Genomic DNA, 19,967 nt, shown 5'->3' with positions numbered 1-19,967 from the left:
CGAAAAGAGCATAACTGGGCATAATGCCAAAATGCCAAAATGCCGATAAACAAGATGGGAAGCTCTAAGAAATACGCTTTCAGAGCGCTAGGGAAGCAACTTGTCAACGGGATCCTTAGAGTACACATGCCATTTGAGACCTTTTCAGCCAGGTACTCTGAGCGATAGCGATCGGGTCAATACGGTGATTCCTTTCTTCACAGGGCGTGGTTGCAGCTGTGAAAATGGCTTCTTGGAACTCCTCGTGAAGGGCATCGGTGAACAATCGCTCCTCTTCGAGCCAGAGACATGCCAGGATACGCTGGACAATTCTGGAGCAAGTTGAAATAGGGAGGTTTTCGGCAGCAAAGTTGATATTCGCGGTGAGAATCATTCGAAATGGTTTTATTCAGGTATTAAAGTACAGTCGAAGCCATTTAAGGTTCTGGAAATATAGACAAGAAACCTAACAAGGCACGGCCTTCACTGAGCATTAATTTCATGCCTTAGCCAGAGCAATGACATCCTCCCAATTCGACTCCTTCGATGACGGAGCACGGAGTCCCTTGGCTTCCGAGTCTTCCTCATTCTCACAAGAAGGCTGGTTGGCAGGCAAGTCCAAAACACCTTCGCCATCACGAGCAAAGTCGATCAAATCTTCCTCAGTACCCCATTCACTCATCGCCATCAAGCCAATAGGAACACCGCTCCTACGGTCATATCCTGCAGGGCAGTTGATAGATGGACAGCCGATGAAGTTTGCCAGCCAGACATACTCCATGTTCCGCACAGAGGTCTTGCCATCAGACAAGCCCCGAGCAAGGTCAGCTTCACCGCCATCAATGTGCCATCCAGGGAGAGGTGTTGTCGGAGAGAGAATCATCAGACCAGGATGGGTCTTGTAAAGGTACGCGACATGCGTCATCAACAGGTTACGCAGACGCTGTGCTGCAAGGAGGTCTTGGGCAGTGATTTGCCACATTCCCATGGAGACGAGGACCTTGTTCGGAGCTGTGAGCTGTTTAATCTGGCTCGCATCCAAACCGGACGCGATCTCGGCCATGATGGTCAGGATATGGGCACGTTGGCCTTCGGGTAGATAAGGGATAGTGATATCGATGACTTCGTAGCCGTTTTGACGGTAGTAATCCAGGGCAGTATCGAAAACAGCGCGAACTGGAGTCTCAGCGCGGTCGATCCAGTCGCGGACTATACCAATGGTCTTGGTTCTCTTACGATCGGATGGGAGGGGTACTGGCTTGGGGAATTGCGAGGAAATGGGATCTTGCGATGCTGGTGCCGGTGCTGCCATGACCCTATAAGCAAGGGCCAGGTCATCGATACTCGCGGCCATGGGCCCGAGGACGCCGACAGTGGGTGCAAGACTCATAGAAGGCGCTCCAGATACGCGAGCGTGAGTAGGCTTCAATCCCCAAATACCGCAGAAAGACGAAGGAATACGAATCGAGCCACCACCATCAGCACCAAGAGCAATGGGCACCAAACCGGCACCGACGGCGTAGCCAGATCCTCCAGAAGAGCCACCACAGTAGTATTGATTGTTATGAGGGTTCTTCGGCGTTCCATAGTTAGGATTGTTGTTGTTTGTGTCTATGTTCGAGAGTTAGTTATATCCAATCCTACGGGTCTGAGCTTTCATTTACCGAGACCCAATTCATGCATGGTGGTCTTTCCGATTACAATCGCACCAGCATCTTGCCATTGCTGGACACACCAGGAAGTAGCATCGCTGCCAGCTTTGAAATCAAGCTTGGTTCCTAGGGTACGCTTGTAACCAGTGATGTCCACTTCATCCTTGACCGCCACGGGAATGCCATCCAGCGGGCCAAGAGGCTGGCCCTTCTTATATCGCTCGGTGGAAGATTCTGCAGCTGCGCGGATAATTTCGGCTTGCGACTCGAGGAATGCCGTTGAGTGCTTTCCGGGCGGGTTGGCGTCGCGACGGATCAGAGGAAGCAGCGTCTCGACGACCGCTGTCGGGGTCAATTCGCCAGACGAATACAACGCGTAGTAGTCGGCGGAGGTGTAGTAGGTATTAGACCCCTTCCGCTTCTCCACGGTAGGAGTCGGCGCATCGCTGGAGGCATTCTCGACGGGAATCACGGTAGGATCGTAACGGCCGGGGTATTGATGAAGTTCCGGAATTTCGCGAATCACACCAAATCCAGCATTACGCCAGAAGTGGCTTTGGATGAAGCCAACATTGTGGATTCTACGTTGAGTTGTGGTGGTTAGCAATGGAGCTCTCTGAGCTAGCCGGGTTTGCGCAAACCTACAGAGTTGCGCCGATCGCAAGCGTAGTACCGCGGAAGACCGGGATGGATTGGGTTTCGTTCTTGTATGGAACTTTCGGACCCTCACGAGGTGGAGGGTAGTTCAAAAAAGAGTTACTTTCGGAGCTCATCTTGAGGGAATGGGTGAGAGTGAAGACATAATACGGAGTTCCAATGGAGCTGGAGTTGTTCGGAATGACATCATGAGCCGCGGCCCGCAGCCTGCACGTGGGAATCAGCGGATACAACTCCAAGATCTACAATGCTAAAATGGAGTTCAAAGAACAGTTCAGTTGACTTAAGTACATGGAAGCAAGTGTAATATTTTCAATTAACGCACGATTTATGGGACTTTGTACAACTTGAGTTTATTTTTAGAAACTTGATATGCGAACGATATGAACATACAGCTAGCTACAGTCGCAGCTTGATATTATACTTGTCCATTCCCAGAGCAAGAGCAGTCAAGATCACCGCATATCCGACGAGAATGACCATAGCTAATGGGTGGTCGACATCCAAGGTCGGGACACTCAGGTTTACTGCACCTGTGAGCAGGTTGGCAACAAGGAAAATTGCCAGCCCTCCGCGATTAAAGGCATGCAGAATACGGCTGGTCGCAAAGCTCTGTTCTTCTTCAGCTTCTTTACCACTCGATCGGTAGACGGTCGGGAAGAACACTGTTTCGATCAGGCAGAACAGCAGAAGCTGGACACTGTTGAAGGCAGCAACCCAGAGAACGTATGGCATATTGGCAAGACGACGAGAGACCATGATGTTCGCGCCGTAGCCAAATGCATAGGTGGAGTTGAAGAAGAACATGGTTGACCAAAAAGCCACCTGAAGTCCAAGGCTCATCAAAACGGAATTCCGTCCTTGCTGTGCAGTCTTGGTTGCCGAGGTTCCGCGGGGGATGATGCGGACTCCTATACCTCGGCCTGCCAAGAAGATCGCGAGATATCCCAGGAATGAAAAGATGCCTTCGCGATTTTTGGAGATCAGATCTGATCCGCGAGGGGAGATCAAAATCCAGGTCTTCAGGTCTGTCGATTCGAGAACGACCTGGTACGAAATACTGATGCCCATGGCCAGCACTTCATAGGACGGGATCAACACAGACAGAGTGTCGAAGATCTCCACAAATGGAGGCAAGAAGCCGAGTGTGAAGAAGAAGTTCCAATGGACTCCGTATTCCGTGACGTGCTCCGCATAATCCAATCCCTTGACACTCCAGAGGCGGATCAGACCAAGCACAAGCAAAGGGACCGAATGCCGCACAGAGCCAAGCAGTCTGGTCAAGAAGGCTTTTTTGGGCGATTTCGAGGCGCGTGTTTTCAAGACCGCACGCGCAGACACCACACCCGCCGAGAAAACGAATGAGCCCACGCCGAGGTCCATCAGCGATGTACCCCAATTCTCGACCTTTCCAAACCGGCGCGGGAACACACGGAAATCAACAGCAAGGATAGCCACGCAGGTAATCACCATCATGGCGGCACGATATGTTGTCAAGAATGGATGAACAGGCAGGGACTCTGCCTCCTTTGTGTCGGCATTCTTGGCCTTGGACTTGCGGGGAGGCTTGGCCTTTTGTGGGGAGCGCAAACGATGTTGGGTAAGGAAGAGGAGGACGGCGGGAGAGATGAGGAAGATGTTTAGGAGTACCGGCGCGGAGGAGTAGGCGGTAGTCGCAAATAAGATGGCCAGGACATTGAGGATGAAGTCCGTCAACAGGCCCGCGGGGCCATAGGGCGAGAAGAAGGATAGTCGTGATTGGAGGGCAGACCAGAGAAGAACAGACGCCTGGAAGCAGGAAAGTCAATCGCTATCACTTGTGAGGAGAGTTGTAAGAGCTTACCGGCGCGACCAAGGACACCGCGTTGATATCCCAGATATCACTGCCGGAGAGGTTCGACACGAACGCCTCCTTGCGAGCCTTGTAACTCGAGTCCATTTTGGGTTATAAAACGCGAGATCGAGATCGCTGATGGTCCATTGACAGATGTCCCGGATGAAGTAGGCGGAGGAGAAGATGCCGCGCTGGCCAACACGGTAATCAGGTGATTGCGCCCGGCCCGATTCCATGGACGGCCATTGTTTACTTCGACGACATGCTTTTTGACTCGATTGACTCACACATGTCTACAAGGGCTGGTTTAAAAAATACGAAGCCGTTAGGTAGCATTATTCTAGCACCTTAGGCTTGGTCCTCGGTATGTCGGTAGTATGTATGCAGGGCGAGGGCAGCCTGACAGGGGTTCCTTGGTTGATTATCGATCACAAACGCGGCACTAGAGACACTAGGGACACTAAAGACACTTAATGAATGGATGACCAGATTATGGAAGGTAGGGAGAAGGTAAACGGAAGCAAGACGTTTGAAGGGGTTGGATCGTAGAACCCGAGGCCGTCATTTTCAAGCTTTAAAGGCTCAACGGAGACGAGGTCAATCATGCCCGCCGTTGATCGCTAGGGAATAACCACCGATATTACATACCCTTGTGGACGTTAGACGGTATCCGGAAGGGCCAAGCAGAAGCCGCGAGAAGCGAGAATGTGACGTGCCCGGGGTCGGAGACAGCCAGCTGAACCACACTGGCTGTACGCGACCTCTGCAATTGGCTCAGCACACCCGGCTCTGGGGTCAGGCCGTGGCCGGTGCTTCGGCTACATCATTTGGCGCTTCTAGCTGCATGCCCCAAAGTCATTAGCCACATCGCACCCCTCGATGGCCGATAGGCAGACCCGCAGTGATCGGCCAGGGATGCGTGTCTAGAACCACGTTTTCCTCGATGTGGAGTGGAGGTCAGTGCTCGAGACCGTTGATCTCGATTTGGAATTTTCGCAAATGCGACACATCGCGGGGATCAAAGTACGAAGTACGGATTTTGGCTCGGTGTACGGGTTCCCCTTGATCCCCGACCTTGGAAAGAGGGGGCCAACCATCCTTGCACTGTTGCTGTTCTCTCACTGGTGGCTAACAGGTTCAATTGACCTGTCCTCGCCGAGAATGACGCTTGAGCACAGCGCCGGAAGTAAGAGTCGTGATTTTCAGCTGTTTGAAGAAAAGTCAAGAAGCTACGGGGTATCTATACCCAGAATCTCTCGACGAACCGTAGAGATAGATCAGTTGTTGCCGGATCACCTTTATCGACCCCTCGAACATCACTTTCGAGTCCATACATTTATGGCGTCAGGTTCTGATCATCTCGGTCGCTACTCCATTGACCCCAAGAAAGCGCGCTAAATCAGGATCCAGTTGGGTCCCTGGGGGCCAAAATCGAACATGCGGCCGTCCCGTGGTATGTGCCTGACGCCGTTCCCGAGTTATGCTAGATTACGGATACAGAGATGGCCCTGATATCTCGGCTTTGAACGTTTTGATCCCGTTAAGCGTTAAGAACCGTTCAAAGACCGTGTAGTGCCCAGGTGGATCAAAGAGGGATAAACTGGGAGGGATCTTGCTGGCATTAGAATTGAAGCCTTACCGCAGGCATCAATTTTACACCCCCACCCCCGAAAGCAGAGCAAAGAAGGTCGAACCTGACAAGCGGCGATCGACGACAGCAAAAGGTCCGATTAACTAGAAATAAGTACAGTAAGGTTAAGCCAGAAAGTGTATCGCGGCATTAAGTTTTCCTAGACGCGACTTCCCACAAAACTCGGCACGGGCTTCGCCGATGGCGCATCTCCAGAGACGCTATGTCCATAGCTTCTCTGTATCCACAGGGTTCGTGCGGATCCTCCCTGCCCATTGGCCCACTCAGAGCCAGTGATGGGCCGTTGGGAGCGCCGCATCTCCGGGAGATTGCCTGCCCTCGGGGTCTGGAATTTATGCTAGCGACGATCCGGAGAACGGGCACGTAATGGCGCTGTGCCCTTGACAGGAGACCTTATTTAAGGCTCTCCCCTCCATGGGGCCCGTGGCCCTGGGCGAGAGATTGTGCTTGGGTATCAGTTCCCCTTGCACTCGTACGACCTTCTCTTTTTGCCTCGGTTTTGCCCCTACTCAGCCCGGCGATACCAGGGGGCCGCCCGCACGAGGTAAAAAAAAAAGATAGCACACATTTCGAACCCGGGGAGGTCTGAAGCAAATCCCCGGGGTGTTGATAACCCTCCATGCTAAATCGGTATCTCCTTCCTTCGCTGCAGGACTCATGGTCACCAAGAACTCTATCTTTGTGCGAGAAAGCCGTGTCCAGGACGGCCGGGTCATCGTGCATGGTCTCGGGTCTAGCCTTGCAGCCCCAACGAGACAGACGATGAGCAGCAAGGACGAAGGGCCCCCCAAAAGGCGGGAATCCCGCTCCGGAACTCGGAAGGTCTCCCATCTTTCGGCCGAACAACTGGAGAGGAAACGTGCGAATGATCGTGAGGCTCAACGATCTATTCGACAACGGACAAAGGAACATATTGAGCAGCTCGAGCATCAGGTTTCCGTGCTGCAAGCCAGAGTGGCAGAGCTGCAGCCCCGAAGCGAACGATTCGATGCGTTGGTCCAACAGAATGTCGCTCTTCAGAACGAAGTCAATCGATTGAAGCAACAGCTGGGTATACCCATCGATCGTCCGGCCTTCCCGGCAGGTGGGGATCAGCCTGGTCCTTTTCGGCATGGATGGCACATGGATGAAGGGCCCAGCAATGCAGCCAACCCCGCGACCAGCATGCTATCGCCGTTTCCTGGATCATCGCACCCTCCAAACGCTCCTCGAGCACCATCGGCCGTGTCGGCTTCGAGTCGATCACCCCATCCCCATGACTGGCAGCAATACTCGAACACACGGTCGCCGTCGTTGGGTGACACATCAGAGTCAGACTACTCTTCTCAACCATACGTGATGGAAGGTCAGTTGCGAAGAGGTAGTCATTTGGTTCCTCCTTCTCTGCCTGTCGCCCCTCAACTCAGCTTCGGTGCTCCTGGTCCGAGGCAGCAGCCTTCCGAGTCGTCTTTTCCGCAGATTTATCCACGAGAAGGTCTTGAGTCTCCTGGTCAGCTGTCCATAGAACAGCCTTCACCTCCATTTCTTCCTAGCCAAGCAGCGGCAAGCGCTGGTGCTCAACCAGCGTCTGGGCAGCCATACCCGCCATCAGTGCGCCCGTACCAAAATCCCATGGGACCGCAAACACAAAGAGACCCGCCATATCCCTACCCATGGAATCAACAATCATGACCCTAGCTTGCTGGCGTGGGTATCGAAAAGCGTCAGCCACCTTCCAGGCCGCCGCTGCTCAAAGACCCATCATGCCACGTTGAATATAAGCAAGGACCAGCTAGGAGTCAAAGTAAGTGACTTATTTCGAAGCCATCTAACCAGAACATCAACGGCTAACAATTGGGGTACCTCTTGAAGATCGTTTCGATTCGAAAAAAAGCGGCCAGACAAGGCGCGACGTCTGGCAACAAAAAGTGTTCTCGCAAGGCACAATCTAATGGAAAAAGTACCCGGTCAGACGGACTAGCGCCTCCGATCTCCACAACGATGTCGATACATGCCGCACGGTCTACACAATTCCCATCAAAGCATGGCACGGCGCTGGAGTTTGATCCAAGTGGTCTTTGGTTTTGGGAAATAGAGGAGAAGGGTGGGATGTATGTGACACCGGAATGTTGCAATTGAGAGAAGTAGTCGGCACCTTTCACCATCTATCTCCCTTCAGTCAAAAGGAGTATGATGAAGAGGCATGCATGCAACTCATTTCCAGCCCCGAGGGCCTAGACTCAATGTTATAGACAGAGCTACGAATAATGAAGGACATGAAAGTCTTGATCAAGTTGAAACCTATACTCCCGAGCTGCAGCTATACATAGTGAAGATAAACAATACATCACCGAGGCGCATGCTTCAAATCCAAATTTATCGCCAACACAGCACTCTAAGGTACCGTGACTAATTTGTGTACTGCTTCTGCAGCAGCTTGGCAATGGTCTGCAGCTGGATGTTGCTGGTACCCTCGTAGATCGCGCCGATCTTGCTGTCACGGAACATCTTCTCCGCAATGCCCTCGCGCACGAAACCCATGCCACCCATCCACTCGACCGCGGAACCAGCCACGCGTCCTGCGACCTGCGAAGCGTACAACTTGGCCATGGCGGCGTCCTGCACGAAGTCCTGACCGGCTTCCTTCTTACGGGCGGCGTTGTAGACCAGCGCCCGAGCGGCGGCGATCTCGGTGTAGGCTTGCGCAATCTGGTGCTGCATGCCCTGGAATTCACCGACCAGCTGGCCGAACTGCTTGCGGTCGTTCCAGACGTAGCTGCATCTCTCTATTAGCGTTTCCCCCGTAGTTCGCGCACGGGGTGGAACCAACTTACCGCGCAGCATTCTCCCAAGCGCCGAGCGCCAGGCCGGTCATCTGGGCAGCGATACCAATACGGCCCTCATTCAGGATCTGAATGGCGTACTTGTAGCCCTGGCCCTCCTCTCCGAGAAGGTTGCTCTTGGGAATAACGACATCGTCGAAGTTGAGCACGCAGGTGCTGCTAGCTCGGATACCGAGCTTGTGCTCCTTCTTAGCGATCGAGAAGCCGGGAGTATCCCTCTCAATTACGAAAGCAGTAATTCCCTTGTACCCCTTGCTGAGGTCAAGGTTGGCGAAAACAAGGTAAAGACCGGCCTCCTGGGCGTTGGTGATCCACATCTTGGAGCCGTTGATCTTATAGCCGTCGGCGGTCTTCTCCGCCTTGGTCTGCAGAGCAAATGCGTCAGAGCCGGAGACAGGCTCCGACAAGCAGAAAGAGCCGACAGTGCCGGTAGCCAGCTTGGGCAGCCAGGCGCGGTGGGATGCGGCATCGCCATACTTCATGATGGCGGTGTTAACCAAGGTGTTGTGGACGTCGACCATGACGCTGACACTGGGGTCGACGCGAGCCAGCTCCTCGATCGCGACGATGGCCGCGGTGAAGTTCATGCCCGCACCGCCAAACTCCTCCGGGATCTCAATACCCATGATACCCTGCTCGAAGAGCTGCTCCACAACGGCGGGATCCATGGACTCGGCCTCATCCATATCCCGGACCTTCGGGCCGATCTGCTCCTGGGCGAACTTGGACACCATATCGGCCATCATCGTTTCGGTCTCGGACATCAGGGTGATCGGCGTCGGGGTAAGGTGGGAGAGGTCGACATCCCGACGGCGGGGCGTAGTCGAGAAGGCATATGTGCTAGGAGGACTTGTTAGTCTGAGTCTCGTCAGTTGTCGTGGGGCAGTACCTCTGGACGGGGTGGTAAGTAGCTAGGCGCTTGGAGGTCAGGCGAACCGAGGGAGTGCGAGACAGGGGTCGCAAGACGCGGGAAATAGAAGCCATTGCGACTAGAAGGAGGGGTTCAACAACACAGAGGCAAGGGTGCAAATGGGAGGAAGGAAAGATTGTGAGAAGATCGATAAATCACAAGGAAAGCCGCGAGCCTCGGTTATCGGCGGCGCTGGGATTCGCGGGGACTCCTTGTGGGGCTTATCCGCAACCTAGGTTATTCTCTTCTATGCACAGCTTTCTCTGTCTTGGACAGTGCCATAGCCCGATTATTTCCTGTGTTCTCGAATTGATACGCATACAAAAGCTCTGATTCGATAATTAGAGGTTCATTCACCCCCAAAACAAAAAAAAAAAAAAAAAAATATGTCGATCCTGTGACAATGGTTCTACTAGACTCGGTCGCACACGAGGCAAGCAGAAGAAATGTCTTCTCAAAGAATGAAAAGGCCATTTCTAAGGTCCTAATCCTAGTGTCTACATATGCCAAACGTAGCAGTCAAGGCCCGAGGAAGCTGTGCTGACGGGAGTCGACCTAGTCCGATCATCGGGATCTACAAACGCCTCAACGGGAAGCGCGATCCAAAATAAGCTTGATCGCTTAATTTCATCAATCATTATAATACCGCCTCAACCAACACAGGGGGGGGGGCAATTCTCGGGATTTCTTTGGCCACATGTGCAGGATCTATCGCGTGCCATGACAAGTAATTAAGCCCGGCTCTACAGCCCACCAGTGCGCTCCATTGGACCGTCGCCTCCGTGGTGGCTCGCTGCATACTCGCAAGCTAACACATCTTCGGCTACACCGTCTAGCTCGGGAGTAAGTGATGTACTAAACTACTATGTACTTGGCATGCGTTGGCGAGGGCATAGGGGACTTGGGCGATCATTTAACCCTCGTCCTGAGGTGCGAAAAGTTCCAATACATTTGAACAGAATGATCAAGGTGCGTAAAGATGTTAATACTTGGAGCATTCCTACTAGGTCTTGACATTTGCCTCTCTAAGTCTACTTCTGCAATTCGGACCTCTCCCCACCTCTCTGTCACCTGTGTAACGGCAACGGCTCGTGTAGTCATTGGCCACGCGAGCTTCGCGCCAGAAGCTTTAATCCGAGTTGATAATTACTTAATCAAACTTATTTAAAAACATCGGTCATATCTATGTGCAAGGACCCACAGCTATCTGACCGCACGCAAGAGTGACGCATCTATCAAAAATGGAAGAAATGTCAAGTCTGCCAAGGCGGACGCCCCGAATGATCGGAGGGGCAGTGCGCCCCGAGTGCTGCCAAGAGGCCGACTATTTAACTTTTGAACCTTTTAAACCTAACTTCAACCCTTCACACAATGGCGCCACTCGTAATCAACGTGTCCGGCGAGTCGATCATCAGTCGGCATCCCGAACGCGCCGTGCTACACCTTGCCGTGACATCGGACGGCCCGGAGCAGGAAACGGTATCCAAAGATGTGACCACCACATCCAACGAGCTCCACCAACTTTTCAAGGGTCTATCACCCAAGAACGACAACGGCTATTCAAATGTCGACGCACCCGTGACAACCTTTTCATCCACACTTCTCCGCACATGGTCCATAGTTCCGACAGACGAGAAGAACAAGCCTTTGGACCGAGTGCATCACGCCACATCATCTTTTGAAGTCATTTTCCGCGACTTTGGCAAATTAAGCGAAGTCGCTGGAAAGCTAGTGGCTCACCCCAAAGTCGAAATCGACTCAATCGACTGGCGTCTGACTGATGCCACCAAGAAGGCTCTTGGCAGTGAATCGCGCAAGTTGGCCATTCGTGATGCTATCCACAAGGCAACCGATTACGCCGAAGTTATTGGGCAGGAGGTCGTTGCAGTCGAGATCACCGATGGAGGATCTGCATCGCATGTTCGAGCTAGGTACATGGCTGCCGCTCCTGCGCCCGCAAGAGCGCGCGGTCTGTTCGGCGCATCTCCCCAGATGGAGGATGAAGCCGACACCGCCCTCGATCTGAATCCCCAGCAAATCGAGTTCACAGGCGTAGTAGATGTCAAATTTGAAGCGGTGCAGAAGTGAGACATACGTGGAGCTTTGCGATGATCTATCCGAGAGATTCTCGTTCATCTTAGCGCGATCGCGATTTTTCTGTGAAACGAGTTTTCATATGTGTGTAAAGAAAATCAATATCAAATATATTCTCAATAAAGAAAATTGATCCTAATGCAACAAACTACCATGCGCGCTGGAGAGCAGCTTTCGGGACATACAACTCATCCAGATACTTCACATCCTCATCAGACAGCAACCCATCCTTGAACAGCGCCACAGACTGTACAGCCTCATCAACCCTCGCAATACTTGACAATCCAACGATAGGATTGACTCCCTTCTTCAGACACCACACTATTCCGATCTGAGCCATACTGCAACTCTTCTTCTTCGCCAGCTCTTCCACGCGGTTGATTATAGCCACATCGACCTCAGTAGTTGCGCCAATCAGCATCTGAGCGTAGGCATCATTCACTTCACGCACAGTCTGCTGCGCTTTATCTACTTTGAAAGGCCGTGTGAGGAGACCGCGCGCCAAAGGCGACCAGGGGATAATGCCGATACCGACGTCGTGGCAATACGGGTGCATTTCGCGCTCCTCCTCTCGGTGCAAGAGAGAATAGTAGTCCTGCATGCTGATAAACTTATGCCACCCATTCTTCTCGGCGATATTGTTCAGTGCCTGGAATTCCCAAGCGAACATCTGTCCAATATTTCAGTCAAGGTGGTAGCCCACACGCAACAGAGCCACTTACCGAGCTTGCGCCAAGATAGCGCACCTTACCAGATTCCACGAGATCATTAAGTGCCCGCATGATCTCCTCCCGAGGAGTCTCACGATCAAGACGATGAATCTGGAGAACATCCAAATACGTGCCAAGTCTTTCGATGCTGGCATCCACAGCATCGAAGATATGCTTCCGAGACAGGCCAATGCGATTCACCATGATCCCATCATTGACAGCCATCAAGGCCAATTGCTCTTGATCCGACAGTCCATCCAGGTCACCTGGGTTTGGAAGCCCGCCATAGCATTTCGACAAGATGACGACTCGCTCGCGGGGGATGTTGTATTTCTTCAGAGCCTTGGCGATGATACGCTCGGACTCGCCAAAGGAATAGACATCGGCCTAAAGTGGTCAGTCTTTGAACTATGTTCTTAGGGGGTCTATTACTGTGTCCCATGTGTTCAAGCCGTTGTCGAATGCATGCTTGATAATTGGTAGTGCTTTTTCCTCGGAGATCATCCATTCGTCAGTACCGAATGACATGGCTCCCAGAATCACCTTGGAGACTTTGAGGCCGGATTTTCCAAGCCTATAGCAAATCTCGTTAGAAACATACCTTCCTTTCATGCAGAAGAATATCTCACCGAGTATATTCCATGGTACCCTTTTGGGCCTCGGGTCGAAGAGTTAGACGATCCATCTTTTCTATCCAGGAATATTGATTTATTTCTGGAAAGCTCTACGAAAGTGAACATTGGGCGTTAAATATTCGAGGCATCTTGTGGCTCTCGTCAGCCAGAAGTATACTGAGTTCAGCTGTGTTGAGCATCAGTGGGACGCTCTTAGCCGATTGGCCGGTGGCGGACGTGCTCAAACTCAAACTCCGCATGACATTTTGGCATTTGAGGGTCAATCCAGCGATTCAGACCAATTATGGACTCCCATCGTTCGATGGCCTATGGCTTACGGTGCCTGTTGCATTTCATGTGTGCCATGAGTCGACTAGCACTTCCATTTTGACTTCTTGGGCTCTTGAATATCTCTGCTACTTGTAAAATTACCTCTCAAAATCTATAGGAATGGTCGTCTCTAATTTCATGCCACCGCCTGCTCTGCTGAAAGAGCCCACCCTCTTGTCCACCCAAAACAAACCACGGCCGAGCTTCCCAACTCTTCATACCCCACGGTGCACCCGAACCATTGATATTATCTTTGTCTCCAATAAAGGTCTCTCAGCCTATGAGACTCCCATCCTCAAGATCAGTGCAGAATTTGCGTTTCTCTATCATCAGAGGATCCATGGTGGCGAGCTGGATGAATCGTCGACGATATATAGGATAAAGGATGGGGTAAAAATAGGCATGGTGAGAGCTCTGGAGTTGGAGGTCTGTTGGTTTTAGATGCGATATTGATTCCAGCAGCTTAAGAGAGCGATTTAGTGCCTTCTACCGAGACGGCATCTAGGTAAAGTGACTCAGTTACGAGGTCTATAAGTTCTTCAAATATGAGGCCGAATACTTAGCATTTTTCCTGATAGCGACAACTGAACTTATTTGAGTTGTAGTTAGTTAGTATATACGAACGGCAGCGTCGGACGAGGGCTCGTTAGAGGTCCCCACGGGCGGGAATATTAGAAGTAGAATACTATTCCGCGGCGATTAGAGTTATACTACACCTCCAAATTTACCTAGTGGTAGATGAGATGAAAGGGTAAAGATGGCAAGGTCCAGTCTAGTTGGGGCGAGCAGCCCGGTCAGGTCCAGACCGTTCGCGTACATCACTACATGGTCACTATGTACCGCTTTGATGCTGCCTAATAGGCGATACACTTGGCGAAAGAAGATCATATTAATGAGTTAAGTCAGAATCCTGGCAATGACTCATTTGCTTGGTCAACTTCAAAATCGAATCGAACGAGATCCTCCTTGAATGGAATAAAATAGGTACTCGTCACCCTAAATTATGTCAGCTAGTTCCAAAACTATACTGAAGAATTCATTTGTGTGACCATACCTATGATGCTCACTACTTGCTTGATATTCATCCAGGGCCGCCCGGTTTTCATGATAGCTCACTAACGCATACTGGAATCCTTTGCTCTTTTCGATCGGGGTTGTAATTGACGGGCCTCCAACGACAAGTTTTTGGCTCTTCACACATGATAGGTTCTTCAAGGTCTTTAGTTGTAAGAGAAACTCTTCTCTGGCAGTCTCGGTGACATCCGCACGAAACTTAAATAGGACTGCTCATCCATCGCGGATATTAGCGAGACTGAAGAAAGACTCGTGATAGTAGAACATACCAATATGGACGATTGTCATCTTGAATAATGGTAAAAGTAAACTAGGTGTGAACTTAGAGAATTAATGGAAATCTGTTGTTTTTAAGCCGACAGCGAAGCGGCGGAAGCCATCCGTCCTCGGCAGTATCAGGTCACATTCAATCTCGTTCCTCACCTCGAATCTTCGCGTCTCCGATCAAGACGAGCACTCGGAAAAAGATATTACAATCGCCTTTAGTCCATAAAAGATCTTTTGTAGAATTTTTCATCGGGCGCATGGAAATCTATAATTTGTGAAAGGATCTATATCCGCGCCATCAAACTACGCGGTTAGTCATCTCACGGATCCCCCCCCGGCGCTTGACGGAAGCTATCCGAGCATCGCTTTGCCGGGCAAGAATTTGCGAATTCACATATGGAAACAGTCCGAGCATCAATATTGGACTTGTCGTGTACGAATACGAATAATACGGCTAATGATGATGGATTCCCCACGTCGAAGTCGAAACCGTGCTGCCTGCCGACGCTGTCAACGACGGAAAATCCGATGTGATGGCGAGGTTCCTAAATGCACATCGTGCAAGAAGGCGAATACACCCTGTGTCAATGATGGTAAGCAGGAAGTAAGCCGCACGTAAGCTCTTGATATTCTGCGGGTTCTGTGCGTACACTGATGCGTGGTAGATACATTACAAGCCTGCAAAAACGCGTGCAATGGCTCGAATCAATGATTCGCGAACAAGGGACCAATATCGAAGATGGCCCACCCTTGGATTTTATGGATAATATGGATAATTCGCAACTTGACATCACTAATCATGAGGACGAAGCTGCCGAGTCTGCTATTACTGCTACTGCCGCCGCTATCTCTGGCTCATGCCAATCACCTACCCCGGTTCAACAAAGACAGGATATGCCACTTGCCGACTCGCAACTTTCTCGCGCACAGTCAAAACAGGCCCATGAGATTGGTCTAGTCTCACTTTCTTCTGGAGCTGAGCCGAGATATATCGGCCCCTCGAGCGGTTATTTCCTAGCAAATCTGGTCTTTTCCAACACTGGTCGAAGAGCAAGATCAGCAGGCAATCGAGGCAATGGAAGTGAGCCGATCTCACTCTCTGCTGATCTATTTAATAGCCCTGCATCTTTACCAACTCGCAAAGAAGATGCAGTCGAGCTTTCTTCAAAATACTTCGCTTCCGCTCATCTCATGTATCCGTTCCTGCATGAACCATCTCATATGCAACGGATGAACAAAATGTACATGGATGGAGAAGCCAACACTAACCCAGTGGTAGCCTTCCATGTATATATGGTCTTGGCCATAGCAGCTTCGGACCTCTCCCGTCGCTTCAGAATTCGCCTCCCCGCTGAAGGTTACTACACCGCAGCCACTCACTATTTTGAAGCCGCTTGTGCCGAGGGCTCCCTAGAGGGGCTTCAAAGTCTCCTTCTCCTCATGGTCTATGCTCTTCATAATCCATCATGTGGGGTCAATGTTTGGGGCTTAAATTATCAGTGTCTGGGAGCGCTTATCGACCTCGGTCTTCAACGCGATGTGCGTGCATCCTCCGCATTTCAAATATCGTTCTTAGAGCAGGAGATGAGGACTCGGATATTCTGGGTGGTTTACAGTTTTGATCGGACATTGGGCACCATAATGGGTCGACCCATTGGTGTCCGAGACGAAGCTTGCGAGCTTCGAGTATGTTTTGTCTCTTTCTATATCCCCTTTACTTCAACTGACGCATCTCCTAGCTTCCTTCTGATGTCGCCGATATATACCTCTCAGAAGTCACAGCAGAAACAATGAATGGCTCGCCATCACACATTACATACTCGATTCACCTATTCAGGCTGGCTCGGCTGAATTCAGAAATCAAATATGTCATGCACAGCATCTGCAGAGATCCTCCCCGCTATGCTTACCCCCCGATTATTGACATTCATCAATGGCAAAACGAGATGATAGACCGGCTTCAGACATGGCTATCAGAGATTCCTCGTGTCCTTGGAATGGAATCGATTGCCAAGATATGCGAGACTAGATATCACGAAATGATGATTCTAGTCCTCCGACCTAGTCCCAGTATTCCGGATCCTTCAGACGAGATACTCGCACGATGTTTCCGACATGCCGTGGATCTACTCCGCGGCTTCGGAGAGTTATATCGACAAGAGTCGCTTTTATATAGCAGACTCATAGTGCACTCCATTTTCTTGGGAACACTGATAATGCTGCACTGTCTATGGAGGCTACCGAATATTGCATCACAGATCCAAATCGACGACCTGGTAGCAGATAGCGGCATCAGTCTGAACATCCTCAGCAGCATCGGCGAGTACTGGATAGAAGCCAAGCGAGCGAGAGATTGCATCCATGAGCTTTCAGGCGCTACAATACAACGATTGATCAAAGCACGAAGGCTGGAGTCTTCTGCATCTCTGCCGACGCCACGACCAGGTACTTTTAGCGGGAGAAATTTGCGATCCCAACAAGCGAATGAAAATTTATTATCGCCCGATCGAATCGATTCCGCTATTGATGCTGGCCCGACAATGCTTGACGATTATGATTTCAATATGGATACTTCGACCTGGCTGAATGATACCATGCCAGGTGGGTTTATGGATCTGGCGGGCGCGCCAGACTGGGATAGCATGATGTGGGGGATCTTCAATAGCAATTGAAGCCTGTAAAATAATGCAAATTATGACTACGTAGTATGCACAGAGTCTAGTGGGCTGTAATCGGTTCCCTCTAGCTGAGTCCCGGAATTTATTTTATCACTTCAAGGTAAAACAGTCGCAAAAAAAAAGCTCCTTCGTTTGAATTTGAGGAGGAGCTAGTCAATCTAGTTTAGCTTGGATCCCAAGGGGGAAAAAAACAAAAAGAAATGGACGAACGGCGATTTGAACGCCGGACCTCCCGCATGCAAAGCGGGCGCTCGTACCCCTGAGCTACACGCCCTTGGATATCTGGAATTCTCTATTTAAGTTACTCGAAGACCCTACCGAGTATCCTCTTTCGAATAGCTGTACCGGAATTTGAAGGCTTCTCAACATTAGGTACCGTTGGCGTTCCTTTGAAGCGAATCCGCAAATATTTGGGAAAGTGTTAGCAATAGGTAATCCATTGATTTCCCACCGGATTCAAAATGCATTTGGTCAAAGTCAAGCAACCATGTCAGAACTAACCGAATGGGAAAGATAGGGCGAAAAGCTAGCAAATGCAAAGAATTATATAGACTCTATTATAATTAATTCATTCTAGATCCATCCCATCCCGCCGCGGAGACATATTTGAGCATTTTGCTTAGGTCTACACAGTACCTCTAAAGCTCTGGCTGGTACGCAGCCGCTCGCCATATTTCATGAAAGCCAGAGGAATAGGGACCATAGCTAGCGCAATGAATCCCAAAGCCGAATTACCCCATCCCAGTCCCAGCTTTTCATACATAGCCGGTCCAGCCAAGGGAATCAATGCACCGAAGAGCGACCGCAGGACAGTGTTCGCTGCGATTGCCGAAGCCGAATGCTTTCCGAAGGCATCGATGAGGTAGGTGGAGTTTGGAATCTGAGGACTTTAGAATTCAAATGCTCGTTAGTCAAGGGGAGGGGTTCAATCTCACAAAAGATCCAATGAGTCCAAGTCCGACCAAGCCAGTGCCGATAATAGGGACAATCCAATGAATTTTATACTGAGCAGTCCAACCATACAGAAATAGACCGATTGGCAGAATCAGACCTGCAATGACCATTGGTGGTAGGCGGTACTCAGGTTTGACTACCCCGTTGTTGGAAGCTGTCAACTTCTTCAGAAGTTTATCTGAAGATGCGCCGACCATGAATAAACCCAGGAACATTCCGATTCCAATGCCGAGGTAAGCCAAGCCGGCCAAACCTTGAGAGAAGCCATAGGTCTCGGTGAAAACGCTCGTGATGGTAGTAAACAGAAGGTACAGAATACCGTAGACAAAGGCAATGTAGATGGACAAGCATGACACGATCGGCGAGAAGAGGAGGAACTTGATGGGTCGGAGAATGGACACCTTAAATAGCTCCGCCGGTGATAGACCGAGATCTTCGGCTGATCTGAGCTTGGGATTGCCGGTTTCTTTACGCAATCGCTTGGCCTTTTTATTAAGCAAAGCGACTGTGTATGTCTCTCGAAGGAAGAGGAACATCGCAATGGTCAGGACGCCAGCCTAAAGAATGAGTGAGCATTAGTTGAATCTTCAATCCGAAGCAGCCATAATACGCACAGCCATTGCAATGATCCAGAACACCCATCGCCACCCAACATCCTCTGCAAGGAACCCTCCTGCAATGGGTCCAACAACTGGTCCCAACAAGGGTCCCATTGACCAGACAGCAACAGCAGCACCTCGCTCTTCAACTCTGAACATATCGCCAAAGGTGCCACCTCCGATGGAGAGAGGAGTCGATCCCATGACGCCCGCGAAGAATCGAAATACGATCAACATAGGCATACTGGTACTGACAGCACACGCGATCGTGAATATAACGAAAAGAACGTTCGAAACATGGTAGACAGGGACGCGGCCGTACATCTCTGAGAGGGGTGCGACAAGCAGCGGACCCACGCAGTATCCGAGAATATAGACAGAGACGACAAAGGATGCGAGCATTGTGCTGGTCGAATGAAACTCGATCATCACATCTTCTACGCCGGGGGCAAACATAGACGACGCGAGGGGACTATTGTTTTGTTAGTATAGTCGGACCCATGGATTACTTAAGAGTCCATACGTGATAAAAGTCATCGCAGCAAGAAGGCCTCCATTTGCCCATTTTTTCTTCAAGGTCCAGTTCACTGGGTTCTCGGGGTCATCTTCTCCGTCCCAGTTGACAAGGTCGGGGTCGGGCTCGGAAGCCGTCTTTTCGCTAACAGTGTCCGTGCTGATTGCATCATGAACGAGAGCGCTGTTAGCCTCGAGATCACGGCTAGCGCCGCCCGGCGACTTTCTTTCAACGTCTTCAACCATCAGGTAGATTAGAGGGATTGCATGAAGACAGAAAAGAGAAGCTTCGGTTTAAGAAGACGAAGAAACTCGGAAACTCGGTCGTACCTAAGAGGCCGCGTGACAAGCGTCGGGAAGGATACATGCCGTAATGCCTTCATACGTATCTATCCAGGGGCCCAAAAGACATAAAAGGGTCTCTGGCTTTTCAAGTTCCAAGTTATGCTCCTCTATGCCAGATGCAGCTCCACCACGCTCATCGTGTACGAGATTCTCGGATCATGTGATGATTGGCCACATCGTCGAAATGGTCCCACTTGTTCTCCCGTCATTGAGTTGTACAAGGAACAAGGAAGGAATAAGGAATAGTTGACTTTCATCCACGTGTGTTGATCTCATGTACCATA

At 50.7% G+C, this 19,967-nt stretch overlaps 10 protein-coding genes across 10 annotated transcripts; 3 read left to right on the top strand and 7 right to left on the bottom strand.

The window, feature by feature from the left end:
• Window positions 1-115: 115 nt before the first annotated feature.
• N7443_001427 (uncharacterized protein) lies at window positions 116-373 on the bottom strand (the record flags this gene model as incomplete). Its single annotated transcript, XM_056881483.1, has 1 exon — window positions 116-373. The coding sequence occupies one exon, from the start codon at window positions 371-373 to the stop codon at window positions 116-118; it is 258 nt and encodes an 85-aa protein (XP_056746721.1).
• A 105-nt stretch (window positions 374-478) lies between these two features.
• On the bottom strand, window positions 479-2,404 carry N7443_001426 (amidase; the record flags this gene model as incomplete). The annotated part of the gene is made up of 3 exons (XM_056881482.1): window positions 479-1,590; window positions 1,644-2,212; window positions 2,277-2,404. 3 exons carry the CDS (start codon window positions 2,402-2,404, stop codon window positions 479-481), a joined length of 1,809 nt encoding a protein of 602 aa, XP_056746720.1.
• A 283-nt stretch (window positions 2,405-2,687) lies between these two features.
• Window positions 2,688-4,227, bottom strand: gwt1 (putative GPI anchor biosynthesis protein Gwt1; the record flags this gene model as incomplete). Its single annotated transcript, XM_056881481.1, has 2 exons — window positions 2,688-4,076; window positions 4,132-4,227. 2 exons carry the CDS (start codon window positions 4,225-4,227, stop codon window positions 2,688-2,690), a joined length of 1,485 nt encoding a protein of 494 aa, XP_056746719.1.
• A 2,203-nt stretch (window positions 4,228-6,430) lies between these two features.
• On the top strand, window positions 6,431-7,444 carry N7443_001424 (bZIP transcription factor; the record flags this gene model as incomplete). The annotated part of the gene is made up of 1 exon (XM_056881480.1): window positions 6,431-7,444. One exon carries the CDS (start codon window positions 6,431-6,433, stop codon window positions 7,442-7,444), a length of 1,014 nt encoding a protein of 337 aa, XP_056746718.1.
• Window positions 7,445-8,161: 717 nt separating this feature from the next.
• N7443_001423 (acyl-CoA dehydrogenase) lies at window positions 8,162-9,579 on the bottom strand (the record flags this gene model as incomplete). Its single annotated transcript, XM_056881479.1, has 3 exons — window positions 8,162-8,528; window positions 8,587-9,435; window positions 9,485-9,579. 3 exons carry the CDS (start codon window positions 9,577-9,579, stop codon window positions 8,162-8,164), a joined length of 1,311 nt encoding a protein of 436 aa, XP_056746717.1.
• A 1,297-nt stretch (window positions 9,580-10,876) lies between these two features.
• On the top strand, window positions 10,877-11,593 carry N7443_001422 (SIMPL domain-containing protein; the record flags this gene model as incomplete). Its single annotated transcript, XM_056881478.1, has 1 exon — window positions 10,877-11,593. One exon carries the CDS (start codon window positions 10,877-10,879, stop codon window positions 11,591-11,593), a length of 717 nt encoding a protein of 238 aa, XP_056746716.1.
• Window positions 11,594-11,747: 154 nt separating this feature from the next.
• N7443_001421 (aldo/keto reductase) lies at window positions 11,748-12,921 on the bottom strand (the record flags this gene model as incomplete). Its single annotated transcript, XM_056881477.1, has 3 exons — window positions 11,748-12,269; window positions 12,322-12,696; window positions 12,742-12,921. 3 exons carry the CDS (start codon window positions 12,919-12,921, stop codon window positions 11,748-11,750), a joined length of 1,077 nt encoding a protein of 358 aa, XP_056746715.1.
• A 1,234-nt stretch (window positions 12,922-14,155) lies between these two features.
• On the bottom strand, window positions 14,156-14,615 carry N7443_001420 (Dabb family protein; the record flags this gene model as incomplete). Its single annotated transcript, XM_056881476.1, has 3 exons — window positions 14,156-14,249; window positions 14,308-14,536; window positions 14,597-14,615. 3 exons carry the CDS (start codon window positions 14,613-14,615, stop codon window positions 14,156-14,158), a joined length of 342 nt encoding a protein of 113 aa, XP_056746714.1.
• Window positions 14,616-15,000: 385 nt separating this feature from the next.
• On the top strand, window positions 15,001-17,266 carry N7443_001419 (Zn(II)2Cys6 transcription factor; the record flags this gene model as incomplete). The annotated part of the gene is made up of 3 exons (XM_056881475.1): window positions 15,001-15,209; window positions 15,260-16,280; window positions 16,334-17,266. Coding segments are annotated over 3 exons (2,163 nt in total), but the record flags the coding sequence as incomplete, so codon positions are not given.
• Window positions 17,267-17,897: 631 nt separating this feature from the next.
• N7443_001418 (MFS transporter) lies at window positions 17,898-19,584 on the bottom strand (the record flags this gene model as incomplete). Its single annotated transcript, XM_056881474.1, has 4 exons — window positions 17,898-18,152; window positions 18,208-18,783; window positions 18,841-19,297; window positions 19,349-19,584. 4 exons carry the CDS (start codon window positions 19,582-19,584, stop codon window positions 17,898-17,900), a joined length of 1,524 nt encoding a protein of 507 aa, XP_056746712.1.
• Window positions 19,585-19,967: the final 383 nt, after the last annotated feature.

Source organism: Penicillium atrosanguineum (assembly GCF_028827265.1).
Source record: "Penicillium atrosanguineum strain IBT 20685 chromosome Unknown utg000001l_segment0_segment0, whole genome shotgun sequence".
NCBI classification, from domain to species: domain Eukaryota; kingdom Fungi; phylum Ascomycota; class Eurotiomycetes; order Eurotiales; family Aspergillaceae; genus Penicillium; species Penicillium atrosanguineum.
The sequence above is the reverse complement of the archived record's forward strand: the minus strand, read 5'-3'. Positions and strand labels throughout refer to the sequence as shown.